General features: G+C 31.5%; 1 protein-coding gene across 4 annotated transcripts in view; it reads right to left on the reverse strand.

Moving 5' to 3' along the window:
* LOC102809689 (alsin-like) overlaps positions 1-15,277 on the reverse strand; it is a 52,111-nt gene extending 36,834 nt beyond the window's left edge. For all 4 annotated transcript variants that reach the window (XM_085496062.1, XM_085496060.1, XM_085496061.1 and 1 more), the window contains exons 1-2: positions 15,158-15,277; positions 317-1,807 (exon numbers count right to left, since the gene is read on the reverse strand). In XM_085496062.1, coding sequence (XP_085352188.1) covers positions 317-1,807; positions 15,158-15,171 — 1,505 coding nt within the window. In that variant the 5' untranslated portion in view covers positions 15,172-15,277. The remainder of the gene's footprint in view (positions 1-316; positions 1,808-15,157) is intronic.
* Positions 15,278-15,423: the final 146 nt, after the last annotated feature.

Here is a 15,423-nt window from a genome sequence, read left to right on the forward strand (position 1 = left end):
TTTCTTAATTTCATCAATATTTCAGAATAATAATTTGGAGCTAACAGAAACAAATTCAGTCAACTTGGTGGAAAAAAGGTTAAATACAATTTTGAAAAGTCCTTGGTACTTAAAAACAGGAAATTAACAGGAAAACAGATAAACTCTTCTAAAATATGGTAATCAAATTAATGAAAATATTACAAGAACTGTTTATAAACAAGTGGCAACAAGAAATCAACAATAATAGTCGCAAGGTTTCCACACAGCTTCCACAGGCTCAGATTGCCAATATCTTTATTGATGAAGTATCACAATAATATTACACCACACTTACCTGTCTAGTAAATCACCTTGTCCCAGCTGTCCAAGGTTACCCTTCCCCCAGCTCCATACTTCAGTTTGTAATGTCATGTCATCAGCTGATGGCGATACGTCTGCAATCCATGCTTTATGCTGCATAGAATCCATACTAGAAGACAGCGAACCTTCCATCGAGTTATCATCATAGTTCACTTCATATACAGAATCTGCACTTGCTGATTGGATGTACTTGGACACAAACGATGATGCGGTTTCGGATCCTGTACTCAGGAAGTTATTGAACCTTTTTTGCAGAACCTGCGGTAATTTGGAAACTATTCTTTCTTCACTCTGGCCTTTACCCGTGGACCTCTGCAAGGTCTTCTTTTTACCAACTGCTAGCTGTTTTTTGAGGAACTCCTTAGCAGCTTTGCCTTTTGGGAAACTTGTTGTCGCTTTTTCATCGTAATCATCTGAGAGTGATTGTGATTGATCCGTGTCATCTACCATCCCACTATCTGTTGCATCATCACCTTCTTCAAGACTCTTAGCCTGCTTGGCAGTGTCTTCAAGTGTGTAGGTTCCCTCGCTATCATCAGATTTCGCATCCTCATCAGCTTCAAAAAGAACTTTCTTTGTGGAATCATTTTTGATATATGGCGAAACTTTGACTGTTGGCAACGAGCACGCTGATGTTGCAACTGACGACACATCAAGACTGTCAATTGAATACGCTGGCGTTGATCGTAAATTCACTTCATCAGGGCAGTTGTGGTCACATATTATGACAGTATCGCTCTGATCGGATACGCTAAAAAGTTCCTGGTTGCATTTGGAGCAGTAGGAGACATCATCGGGTCTTGTTGGTGACCTTCCAGCTCTATTTTTCTGTACAATAGCTAGACTGTGGACATTCCCGCTGCTGATGCTTAGTACTTTCCGTCCCTTCAGTGCTTCCACACGCTGTGGAACAATAACAGGATTATTTCCAGTTCCTAATCCAAGTTGATGTCCAGTTCCCCAAGACCATATTTCTCCGGTATTACTCAAAACATTCACATGTCGGTCACCACACGTGATTTGCATAATAAGCGGATCATCGCCATCAGGATTTGTAATATGAACTTGTTGCGGCCGTGTAATCTTATCCCCTTTGTCACTCGCACATTGAGCAGCCGAGTTATCCCCCCAACAGAACACACCTCCATCCGAGCACACCACACCAGTGTGATTACTCCCACATGCTACATCGATAACGTTCTCACTTGCTAAATCACGAACCAAGATCGGTTTTTCTGTCACATCATCTAACTTTCCAGTTCCCAACTGTCCGAATTCACCAGATCCATGGCAGTAAATTTCATTTCTGTCCACAAGAAAAGCACAATGTTTACTCCCAAGAGAGACCTTAGTGACGTTCTTCTTAGCAAAGATGTTAAAAGTTAAAGGTGAAGTGTTGCTAAGGAAACCTTTCCAGAGACAGGCTTCTCCTTGTTGTACATCCTTTTCTTCACTATCTTGAGCCCTGTCACAAAAAAAAACAATAAAATTAGACAAGTAATATATAAAATTTGAATTTAAGGAGCTTTGTGCAAATTAAAAATTAAATGCAAGTTTCTTGATTAAATATGAGACTTTCAAAAAATATAAGTTGGTCCAGGTGATTTGATAAATAAAAAATAATTGTGTGGACTGCCAACTCTCAATATTCATGTTTCTTCGAAATTAATTTCACATTTGTTTCAATCTACGTTAACTATTTCATTACTTTATTACATTTTAAAACACCAAATTAGAATTTTAAAATTTTCTACACAGTTGTAATAAAGCTGTTATCTATCTGCCTTATTTTATTCATTATCTTGGGTTGTAAAAGTCCAAATAAATTATTAATAATTTTCAATCCGAATATTTTTTTCATTATATTCAAAGGAATTCTATTATCATAGGACATATGCTCAGTAATATGATAACAAGTCATTCTGATGTATGACCTCTGAATGATTACATATCCTGCTACTACTATACTATATATACATGTACATGGAGATACAAATTACATCTAAGAATTAGAATTTGAAATATCCCACCCCAAAAAATACAACCAGCTGTCACATAAGTTTAAAACGTAGCAAAAATTGACAATATATAAAATATTGAAAATTATTGATTTCATAGGGCAACAATTAAATACTCAAGAAATCATCCGAATGTGTGACTTTTAGTTTTACATATAATTCATAATTGAATTTAGCTTGCAATCAACCCTTTGAGCACAGAAGATCAATAAGCACATTCGATTAAAAGTTTTTAAAAAAATATAGAAAAAGTAAAATTTGTAGCAAAATTTTGAAAATAAGTGGCAATCAACGGGTTAACCTTTTCACCACCAGACTTTCTTGCCCAAATTTTTCTGCACTTTTTTTTCTTATATTCTTCAATATTACTAGAAATGAACCCTTATTTTGGAGCAAACAATCAAAATTTGAGTTTTCACTCAAAAAATGTGGCCATCGATGACCTAATCTTCTGAAGGAAAATGCAGACTGGGAACTGGTGGTGAAAAGGACGGTGGACGTTGTGCCCTGTTCAATGTGGGACTCATAGCAATGTACACAACACATGTTAAATACATTGTTCATTTACATGAAATTTGAACACCAGATATGTGACTACCACGGCCCCTTTAAGGATATGAGAGTAAATTGTAATGCAGACAGACAATAATTATGTATACTATTCTCTGGAAGTGGTAAAATATGAAAAGAACAATGAATCATTACAAATACACTGTATACGCCACCAAGGATTATATATCAATTTGTAAAACAAGTTGAAGGTAAGAAGTGGTCCAAATACACCAGTTTGAGCAGTTGTCATCATCAAAAAATAGGCTCTAGTAATATTGTATATAGATAGATAGATAGATAGATAGATAGATAGATAGATAGATAGATAGATAGATAGATAGATAGATAGATAGATAGATAGATAGATAGATAGATAGATAGATAGATAGATAGATAGATAGATAGATAGATAGATAGATAGATAGATAGATAGATAGATAGATAGATAGATAGATAGATAGATAGATAGATAGATAGATAGATAGATAGATAGATAGATAGATAGATAGATAGATAGATAGATAGATAGATAGATAGATAGATAGATAGATAGATAGATAGATAGATAGATAGATAGATAGATAGATAGATAGATAGATAGATAGATAGATAGATAGATAGATAGATAGATAGATAGATAGATAGATAGATAGATAGATAGATAGATAGATAGATAGATAGATAGATAGATAGATAGATAGATAGATAGATAGATAGATAGATAGATAGATAGATAGATAGATAGATAGATAGATAGATAGATAGATAGATAGATAGATAGATAGATAGATAGATAGATAGATAGATAGATAGATAGATAGATAGATAGATAGATAGATAGATAGATAGATAGATAGATAGATAGATAGATAGATAGATAGATAGATAGATAGATAGATAGATAGATAGATAGATAGATAGATAGATAGATAGATAGATAGATAGATAGATAGATAGATAGATAGATAGATAGATAGATAGATAGATAGATAGATAGATAGATAGATAGATAGATAGATAGATAGATAGATAGATAGATAGATAGATAGATAGATAGATAGATAGATAGATAGATAGATAGATAGATAGATAGATAGATAGATAGATAGATAGATAGATAGATAGATAGATAGATAGATAGATAGATAGATAGATAGATAGATAGATAGATAGATAGATAGATAGATAGATAGATAGATAGATAGATAGATAGATAGATAGATAGATAGATAGATAGATAGATAGATAGATAGATAGATAGATAGATAGATAGATAGATAGATAGATAGATAGATAGATAGATAGATAGATAGATAGATAGATAGATAGATAGATAGATAGATAGATAGATAGATAGATAGATAGATAGATAGATAGATAGATAGATAGATAGATAGATAGATAGATAGATAGATAGATAGATAGATAGATAGATAGATAGATAGATAGATAGATAGATAGATAGATAGATAGATAGATAGATAGATAGATAGATAGATAGATAGATAGATAGATAGATAGATAGATAGATAGATAGATAGATAGATAGATAGATAGATAGATAGATAGATAGATAGATAGATAGATAGATAGATAGATAGATAGATAGATAGATAGATAGATAGATAGATAGATAGATAGATAGATAGATAGATAGATAGATAGATAGATAGATAGATAGATAGATAGATAGATAGATAGATAGATAGATAGATAGATAGATAGATAGATAGATAGATAGATAGATAGATAGATAGATAGATAGATAGATAGATAGATAGATAGATAGATAGATAGATAGATAGATAGATAGATAGATAGATAGATAGATAGATAGATAGATAGATAGATAGATAGATAGATAGATAGATAGATAGATAGATAGATAGATAGATAGATAGATAGATAGATAGATAGATAGATAGATAGATAGATAGATAGATAGATAGATAGATAGATAGATAGATAGATAGATAGATAGATAGATAGATAGATAGATAGATAGATAGATAGATAGATAGATAGATAGATAGATAGATAGATAGATAGATAGATAGATAGATAGATAGATAGATAGATAGATAGATAGATAGATAGATAGATAGATAGATAGATAGATAGATAGATAGATAGATAGATAGATAGATAGATAGATAGATAGATAGATAGATAGATAGATAGATAGATAGATAGATAGATAGATAGATAGATAGATAGATAGGTTGGTAGAATTTTTTATTTCGAGCGTACCAATGAAATCTTGAGTAAAGTCCAAAAAATAACAAAACAAAACAAAACATTCAGAACAACAAAAACTTACAGTACTAAAACATATCAAGTATATAGATAGATGATTTATTAGTTTTTAAATCTAGTCATTTAATGCACATATGTAATAATTGATGCATTCATGTAATTTATTTGCATAAATACTGAATTTAACATTAAATATATCACTCTATGGTAAAAGTCATAAACAATGCATATCACATTAAATCTCAGGATCATTTTATTGTCAAATTCTAACCTACATAAGAGAGATGGCGTGTTACTTTGATTCAATGGTGAATTCCACTTTCAATACATGACAGTGCTGATAGTGATGCATTCAGTGTATGTAAATTTACTTTTAACTAATTTATTTTTACTGCTTTGTCATAAAGCGTATAAAACCACAATAAAATTAAAGTATTTCAACAAATTTTACATTCCCTTTAGCAAAAATAAACTGCAAGTGAAAATACTGTATTCTACGATATGGCTATGAATGACAAATATGCAAAGTATGATCATGAGGTCACATGGCATACCATCAGGTCAAAAGACAAATAAAACAATCTTATTTACTATAAAACCATGCAATAAAAGTAATAATTTATTGACATCCATGGTTGGGTGGTACATGTAATACCATCATTGTATAAGAAAGACTCATTAATATTAGAGGTTAACTATGTGTGGCATAATTTTTCAAAGCAAAATTATGGAGCAACATTTTATTTGTTCTATATATTTTTCTCTATTTTGTTTGATTTGAACCAAATGGACATAACTTCCTATTGATACAATTTTTTTAAAAATTATGAAAAAAATTATATGGGTTTATATTTGTTAACGGTGGCATAAGTCGACTTTGGTGTTCAAAGAGTTCATATTATCTATTATTATACATCTGTCATCGTAACGCCATAAGTTACAGCGTGCCGTAATTTTGCAGTATTTTACGAGGTATTTTCATCCTACCATATTAGGAAATGCAAATTCAAAATATGGAATGATTACGCGCGTAAGCGTTCTCTAATAATAAAACCAAACATGGCTGCCACCGGGGTTTGACCGGACTCCACACAAAGAAGTTCGCTGGATTTTTGGATTTCTGCATTCCCATGATGTATCCTTGGAAGGAAAAGATGTATAACAATAAGGTTATTACGAGAATACCTCAAAGTATGGACTCAGACAGTACACCGTCGCATCGACCTCTGCTGCACGTTGGTCGATACTTCCACTGTACTGTATTCATACTTATTTTGAGGTATGCTCGTAATAACATCATATTAACTGAATTAATCCTGACATTTTAGAGTAAATTCCTTTATGGGAGGACAACAATTAATGTACAGCTTATGTCAGTCAGACAAAAACTAAGTCTAGACAAATTGAAAAAAAATGTTTTCTGTTCAATTTTAAACCTATACATACATACATACATACATATATAAAATTCAACAGTTGACTGAAACAAATTATCTTCAGTTGATTAAATATTAAAAACCTTGTAAAATATTAAATTAAATATGTGCATTTTAAATAAATATTGTATATATAACTTTGAATAAATAATTTGTTTTGTCAAAAATTGGTGTTGCAGACATATTTGTATACTTGTCTATAATTTCTTCATTGATTTTAAACCAAATGGACACGATATCCCATTGTTACAGGTCTTGATAACAAATTAGAATAAATATGGAAGAAATTATGCAGGTTATTTTGCGCAAGGTAACTAATAATAACACATACACATACACAGAAGAAAAATACCAGTACATGTTATTATTAAAATAGAAATTACGAATGAATTCTTAATGACTTTATCAATCATAAATTCCATTTATTTTCTTATGTAATACATACATAATTTTCAACACCAGCTGATGTTCAATTTGTATTTGCATTTTTATAAAATCCAGTTTCAGACCTGTTACAATATTTCTTAATTTTAAATCAATATGAATTTAGGAATACCTAAATATTTATTATTATACCATAATTATATTTATTTTATTATTTCTCTCTGTCTAGCACATTATAAATAAGTCTCACATGTCGATAAATGCTAATGTCTACATTTCCAGCCACTATTGCAGCATTGTATGAAAAGAAAATGTAAAATCAACATACATTGCATGAGCAATAACAACAAAAGATTCTGTCAAAAGTTGCTGAATCAAAAACAAAAATTCAAGTCATTATTATAGGAGAGAAAAAAAAGTTTAAACAACAGTAAACACAGTAATTACGCAACATCACAGTAGCTACTTGTTGTATAGTGAAATGATATTTAAAATAATTGCTTAGACTCCAATAGGGCTGAAATATGATACAACTTGCATACGCCAGTGATATTAATATAAACATCTAAAAATAATAGGGGATTATTTTCTTACATTGAAAGACATTCCAGCAATTGCACAAAGTCTTGGGACATCTCAAGTATCTCAATATATATACAAAGTTCATGAGTATGACAGTGGGAGTAAACAGAAATAATAACCTGGCCTTCACTATGAAGAATACATAATATACTACCATATTTGTTCTATTAGAAGCACATCTCCAATAAAAGTGCACATAAAACAATAATTGCATTTATTGTACGGTATGCTGGATCATTATTTGAATCATGACTTAGTTCAATCACAAACACACCTATGTCATTTACATGATTGTATATGTATGTTACTATGGAACAAATACAGTACATAGTAATGGTGGAATTATTTAACCTTTATCCTGTCTGACCCTAGTACTTTGACTTTGACATTGACACGACCAGATAAGGGTTAATGAAATTTTCAGGACAATACTTTTATTCTAATACTTTTATCTTATAATCAGGGATGCCCTCAGCTCATTAAATGTCTAAAAATAGAGGGGTGGGCTTATACTCGGGGAAGGGCTTATGATCGGAGAAGTACAGTATTTACGCAGTAGTTAATGTTCTTGCATAACAAATTTTAAAAAAATTGGACATTCAGAATTATTACGGCAATTAAGTTAAGTATGTCAGTACAGGAAAATGCATCATTGGGAATCCATACAAGAGTTTCTACACAATTGTATTTGAGTCCAAACAGATATACATGTATAAGGAAAACTTTGATAAGCCAAAAAACAAACTTTCAACAAACAAGCTGCTGTCTGATTGGTCTGACTGTTAGGTGTAGAGATTAATTGGCCAATCAGACACAGTCTTTGTATTGATTCCACAATTGTAAATTTTCACTTGAAGATTTAATTTTTTTCTATGATTCTTAAAACAGATTTCAGTACATATATATATTTTAGTTATTTATTGACGAATGGTCATAGGTGCTCTAAAAAAAAACACAAAAAAGTGAACAAAGAATTACATTTATCAGTCATTGAGCTATTCAATGGCAAGTCCCAGAACAATCATCTTAGCAGATCACTATTGTTCCCAAAATGCAATGGGACCAAGTGGCTCTCAGAACACAGATATACGCTGTATAGGAATTTAAAAACAACGATTTAAAAGATTAAATGAAATAATCACACTTTTAAAAACCTTTTTATCAGTCAAAAGTCAAATGGAAACATGTACCATGCATACAAGTAGCCATATCAGATACACTTACATAGACCAGTTTCAAACAAAAAAAAATGTTATCGAGCAAAAAAAAGATCATCAAAGTAGGATACTATTAAGTAAATTTGTTATGTGGATGACATTTTGTATTGTGCTAGTCCAACTTCAAGTTCAGTTATTCATTACCTTGTCAATTGGTAAATCTGTGTAGTGCTGGGTTTACCACATACCAATGTAAAGACTGTGCACTTCACTTGTAGGAGAGGAATGCACAATATTGAGTGGTTTGAGATTATAAGTACATGTTGTTATGTTAAAACTGATTTCACAGTCAATTTATAAACCACTGTAGCATGGATATTAATAAGTGTCTACAATAAAATTGTGGATTGTTTTTATAAACGCTAACTTTGTGAATACAAATACATAATAATTAAAAGCTTCAGTACAGATATTTAGTATCTGGGAAAAAAAAGTAGATGTTATTCTGTGGTAGACATAAAGAGACTGTACCATTTAGGCCTAACGGTAGTAAAATAATGGTTCAGTGCACTCTATCCCAAATGTGTTTATTCATAATTTAGTTTCAAGTCATTGATCTTTTACACTACATGAATGATAGAAAGTACATTTTAGGGTCAGTAAGTTTACACTGTAATAACGTACAATTTGAAACCAGTTATACACCGGTACAACGAAGAATTTAAATACACAAAACAATTCTTATATGGAGTTTAGTACATGTGTACGAACAATTAATGAAATAGAAAGTTTATGAAAGGTATATTTCGTAGGTGACAAGCAATAAAAAAGGAAATCATTCTTTGTAGGTAGGTTTTATATTATTTTCCTCAAGGTTAGGGTTGGTCCAGCAGTAGTCATGTACAGTCATCATACCATTTACATTGTACCACAAATTATTTAGAATATCAGTAGAATAATGTCAACACAATGAAAACAGTCAAAAAAAAAGGTGATTACCTCATATTCAAGAGAATGTGTGAAATTGTTGGTGCATATATTATTAATATAGTATAGTGAACTCGTTGATATGCTAAAATCAAAGAGACGTATGTGTTCATCAAATCCTGTGTCAAGACTAAATCAAACCGGAATCCATAAAAATTACATGGGATACAACCGACTGACCTAGTAGAATATAAATCTACTGAATTTAGATAATTAAATCGTAGGATAGTCGACTAACTACATTTGTACTATGAATAGATTCACCTCTAACTCGCAGTCCCGTATTTCTGAAATGTTACACTTACCAATGGTAATACATTGTAGTCAATTTTACTGGTATCCTATCTGTAACGCATACAAGGTCAGTAAATTGGTGTCACAGTCCATATCTCACATACAAACAGTGTTCCCAGCTCTACTACTAAGGTATTGTACAGTCACACCCAAAGAATAGATCTTAATTCAGCCGTTTAATTTGCCCATTACACAGGGTCTTTTCCATCATAGACCATAAAATGGACAACTGATGTGTACAGAGGATTCAACCAGCCTTTATTGAAGTTTTAACGTTTGTTTGATTTTGAAACTGCTTGACCTTACACATAGGTACTAAAGTTACACAGCCAAGTTCAATGCTGTCAATAAAAGGGTGAACTTCATTTATTCAAAATCTCCTCTTCCAGTGGGAATCCTCAGCTCCCACCAATAATAGACTCTTCCAAAAGCTTTAGAAGACAATATCACACATACAGAATACCAGATAATGTTATTTTTAACTGGTGCCCTACTTAAATAATGTGCTTAGTGATTTGAGAAAGATCTGTCATTTAATACTTATGTTAATTAATTAAAAGGCAGCCTGTCAACCCCTAGGAGCTCACCCTAGAACATCAGTGTCTACTAATTTGTTAATTTGTTTTTCCTTTTAAAATTTAATCCACTATCAACTTCAGTTCCATTTATAGTCTGCTATTTTCCACATGTTACAAAAATTTTAATTTTTTTCATCAAAAACTAGAATCAATGTCACATTTTATCTGTTCGGCCCAAAATTAAGATTGAATTCAGTGAAATTTACAGAAAATGTGTACCTGAATCTACAACTTTACCTGAATTTAAGCAAAAAAAATCTCAAAGAGTTAAACTCAAATTTTTGCAAGTTTGTTCTGGAAATATGATACCTTTGTATGGACACTATAATTCACCTCACCAATGTTGGTGCAAAAGTTTTTATTCCATTAATGTCTTTGATAATTTCAGTTAAAATGTATATACATGTATAACTTTCAATTGGTTATAGCTAGTACACGTCTTAGTCTTTTTTTTTTTTTTAAATATGGAATAAATTATAGTGTTTATTTTGTCAAGTGATAAAAGGTTGGTTTTGGTATTTTAATGACAGTCAGTCTTGCTCTTTCAGAAACACATCTCCAACAGAAATAAACTAAGAACTAATTTTTTTGTTTACTGAATCATTAAAATATTAATTATTTAATTTTGACCATAGAAACACCTCTGTAATTTAGGTGAGCATATGTGCTAGTAATAGAGAAAATACAATATTAAGTTATTAGACCATGACCTGGGATAAAAACAAATTATGAATTAATATTTTCTGTGCATGACTAACTTGACCCATGCAACTGATCTGATAAAACAACAAGCCACGCCCAGTCACTCTAAACAACATTTGGGAATTAATGTTAATTAGTAAAATAGGGGTGCCTATCCATGCATAAATTGTTAGCCACCATAAATGAATCAGCTGTAACCAGTATTTAAATCACATTTACTCCTATAGCAGACATTCCAAGGTTAATGAAATGACCTGAAATCTGATCCATGTTTAAATACCACAGCCACCACCTGTGGAATCACTACCCTGTCTATGTGAAATATTATATTTCACAATTTAACATGAATTTTTGTTTTAATATATTGTAATAGTACATCAATTTTAAAATATTGTTATGAAATTTGTACTTGCTAAATAAATTTGGATTGAATACTAATGGACACCCATTGTATTTATGCATAATTTCTTTTTGTAACAGTCTTGAAAGGTTTCCTGTCAATATTTTTATTCCCTATATTGTTTATATTGTATACATGCATATTATCACATTTGTTTTATTAGAATTACAAGAGCTCACATAAATGACAGGTGTCTATCGTGAAAATAAGTCGTATTTGTGATGATCCAGCATATAAAACATGCAACAATTGCCACGAATATTGGTTTACATGTGTTTTTATTGTAGATGTACTTTAATCAGAGATGCTCGACTACTGGAGATGTGTTTTTAGTGGAGATGCATTTCAAGCTGTGATGTGCTTCTAATAGAGCAAATACAATATTTTTTTTGGAAATGTGTTTCTACTGAAAATGTGCTTTTACTGAAAATGTGCTTTTATTGGAGATGCATTTTTAGCGGAGATGAGATTCTAATAGAGCAAATACAGTATTTAGTTTTTTATTCTGCCAAGTAATTCAACCCTTCAACATCAATATCATTTTCACTTTTCACAAAAAAAGCTGGCATAATTTTTCCCACAATTCCCTTGAAATGTTGATCAATCCCTACAAGCAATGGAAATGCAACTGAGAAATTATATACACTGTAAGAATTTATATAATGTTGACCCACATTTTTTTCCCCCAGTGGACGAGAAAAAAATAGAGAATCTGAATATCATATTGTAGATACTAACTGTCAACTATAGGCTGACTTTTTTGATCATTTACTTCATAGTTTATTTATTGTCTAGTATTCCAGGCAACAGCTGTGGATGTTTTTTTTAATGTCAGGAAATCCTGCAAAAAATATATTTCAAGTGAGGTGTGTTTTTGAACACATGTAAATTCAACCACATGTATATGTTTGTCACTACTACCTGATTTGAGGAAAACTATTCAAATTGATATAATAATTATCAATGACCTTTTCCCAATTGTCATTAAATTTCAAAGTCAATGTGATAAGACAGAAATCCCTGCTCCAGAAATTGCCAGGATGTATTACCTTTAGGGGTCAAAGGTCATAAGGGTGTTTGAATACTTATCCATGCATGACCAAAATGTTTACAACCAAAACTTTCATGCATGAAATAGGTTTTCCCAGAATTCTATCACACAAACTGGCAGAATAAGTCTGTAATCTACAGCTCCAGAAATATATTCCAGCAGATTGAGTGGCAAATATTGATAGAAATTTACAATGACAGTGAAAAGGTCATGATTAGGTCAATGAACTTTTTGGGTATAAAATAACAGAAGGGCAAAAAGATGTCTACATGTAGATGGCATATGCCCTATGCTGAGAAAATGTATCATTTTGGCAAGTAAAAACAAAGTATTGGGCCATAAAATGTCAACTTTCCACTAGCAAGAGGCACAATGAGGCAGATATTGTCAATGATAGGTGAATCTTCTATATTAATGGCAATTGGAATGAAATATTGAGGCCTGCATGGATAAATTGACTGGGTGAGCTAAATACTGACTACATGTACTTAACACAGTTTTGCAACATCATCTTATCTATACCATATGACCTTTTCACCTCTATTGAACACTTTCAGTTGTGCATTTCACAGTCAGCAACATTTAAATACCCAATAGATATAATTTTTCAGTAATTTTCTAGAAATTCAGTTATTTTAGATCAAAACAAGCATGTGATGTCATTTATATCTTTTGATTTTGTCAAATTTTCAATCGATGTCTTGTATGGAATCTGTCATGATATATTGAATGGGACTACTTATTATGTGGAAGGTGACAAAGTTGACAATGGTTGTGAAAGGGTTAATCAAACACAATTGGTAAGCACACATGTTGTGTCGTTATTTTTGACATAGATATTACAATATGCAAACGCAGGTGAATACCTATAGAATGACATCATGTCTTTGCACATTGAAAACTTTCACACTGACTATAATGGTAATCTACACTGACCGATACTCTGATTTGATATATGAACAAAGTAACAACCGAACACCCCAACTACATCTACATAAATAAATATAGTGATGAATTGTCTTGCTTTGTTTCTGCACTACATTGTATTACCCAATTCATAATTATAATTTAATTATTTACTACTACTAACAACCAGCAATTTAACTAGTAACTACTACTAGTTTCTGGTAAGCCAACATTGCATAGATTGTGCTTGCCATTCCATATTATTTTTCAGTCAAAATTGAAAGTGGACATTGAAGGGTGCTGCACTGCTCACTTCCCGTTTCTAGCTATATGCTAGACAAATTATTCACATACAAATGTTGGTCTGTATGCATAACATCATGCATTATTAAATTTCATTTGCAAAATATTTTTTTATAATAGAATTGAGCAGCATGCAAGATGAATTTAAATGAACCAGAAAAAAAAAAAAACATTTCTATATGGCTTAAATATTACTATTACCCTAGTACTAAACTACATATAGTAATTAAATATGACTACTCAACTAAATCTACACTAAATCGATTCAGTCTACCCAACCATATCACTCGTAAATATTTAACAAAATTCAGGTAATGGTATTTAATTCCAATGAACATTGGTACTAAAAAAAGGGGGGGGGGGTCAATATGACTCTTTGCTGCAATCGCATGCCTGCTCCACACCCAGATTCTACATAATTTGTGAATAATGAATATGCCTCTTAACAGACCAGTTGTGGTAATTTCATATCATAATCATATCATAAAAAAATTAGTACAGCTACATGTAGGCTAGTATACCAAATATTCTCAAAGAAATAAATTATGAAAAATTATCATGCATCATGTCTACTTTCAACAGCACTGGACAACAGCAAAGACAAATTATAAATCTCAGATACTCGTATACTGAAGTTGGAAATTCCAACACACAGCAATATTTATAATAAATTTGGAATAATTAATATTACACATATATATCAGTCCAGATATTTATCCACATTTCAGTTTGCAGAAGTCAATTTTAAAATAGATAGCCCCGGAAATATAAAATTACCCATAGAATTATTTCTACACAACGTATGTACGTATATATACTATACTATATATATCTAGCTCATTAGCATTGTCGGTGAGTCATGCACAAGACGGGCGAACGTGTCTCATTTCCACAATAAAAATGTAACGTATTCCAAATAATATTATTTTGACTGGTATTCATCATTATGTAATGTCGCATCGGCAAAGGTGGACCTTTTTTCAATATGTGTCTGTTTCAAAACCAAGAACTCTTCAGACATTTAATCGTCCGTGTCGACCTGCGGACTGCCAGATTCAGTAGACGGCGGGATCAGATCACTTCAATGGGTGGATTTCTTTTGCTCGCGAGTATCCCATCACTTCGATGCCATGTTCTGCCGTTAAAAATCGACTGATATGCCACTTCGGCAAAGGTGTAATGTTCATAAACATCGAAATATGTTCTTACCTTGAATTGTTCATGTTTCTCAGTTTATACGCGAGAAACAAATCAGCTGACACGGACGAAAGATTCAATACCCTATCTGCCCGTACATCGTTTTATATTCTTTCCCATCCGCTGTAAACCGGAAATAAAATACCGGAAGTAGATTACATATTCATTATTAGCGCGTTCGTTTTTATTGTTTTAGAAAAAAAGAAAATTGTTTTCTTTGAATATTTAAAATAATTGAAAATGAGATGAAGAATGTGATTTGTTTGCTCGCGTAAGGT

Source organism: Saccoglossus kowalevskii, chromosome 22, assembly GCF_978046115.1.
Source record: "Saccoglossus kowalevskii chromosome 22, keSacKowa6.1, whole genome shotgun sequence".
Classification (NCBI taxonomy): Eukaryota; Metazoa; Hemichordata; class Enteropneusta; family Harrimaniidae; genus Saccoglossus; species Saccoglossus kowalevskii.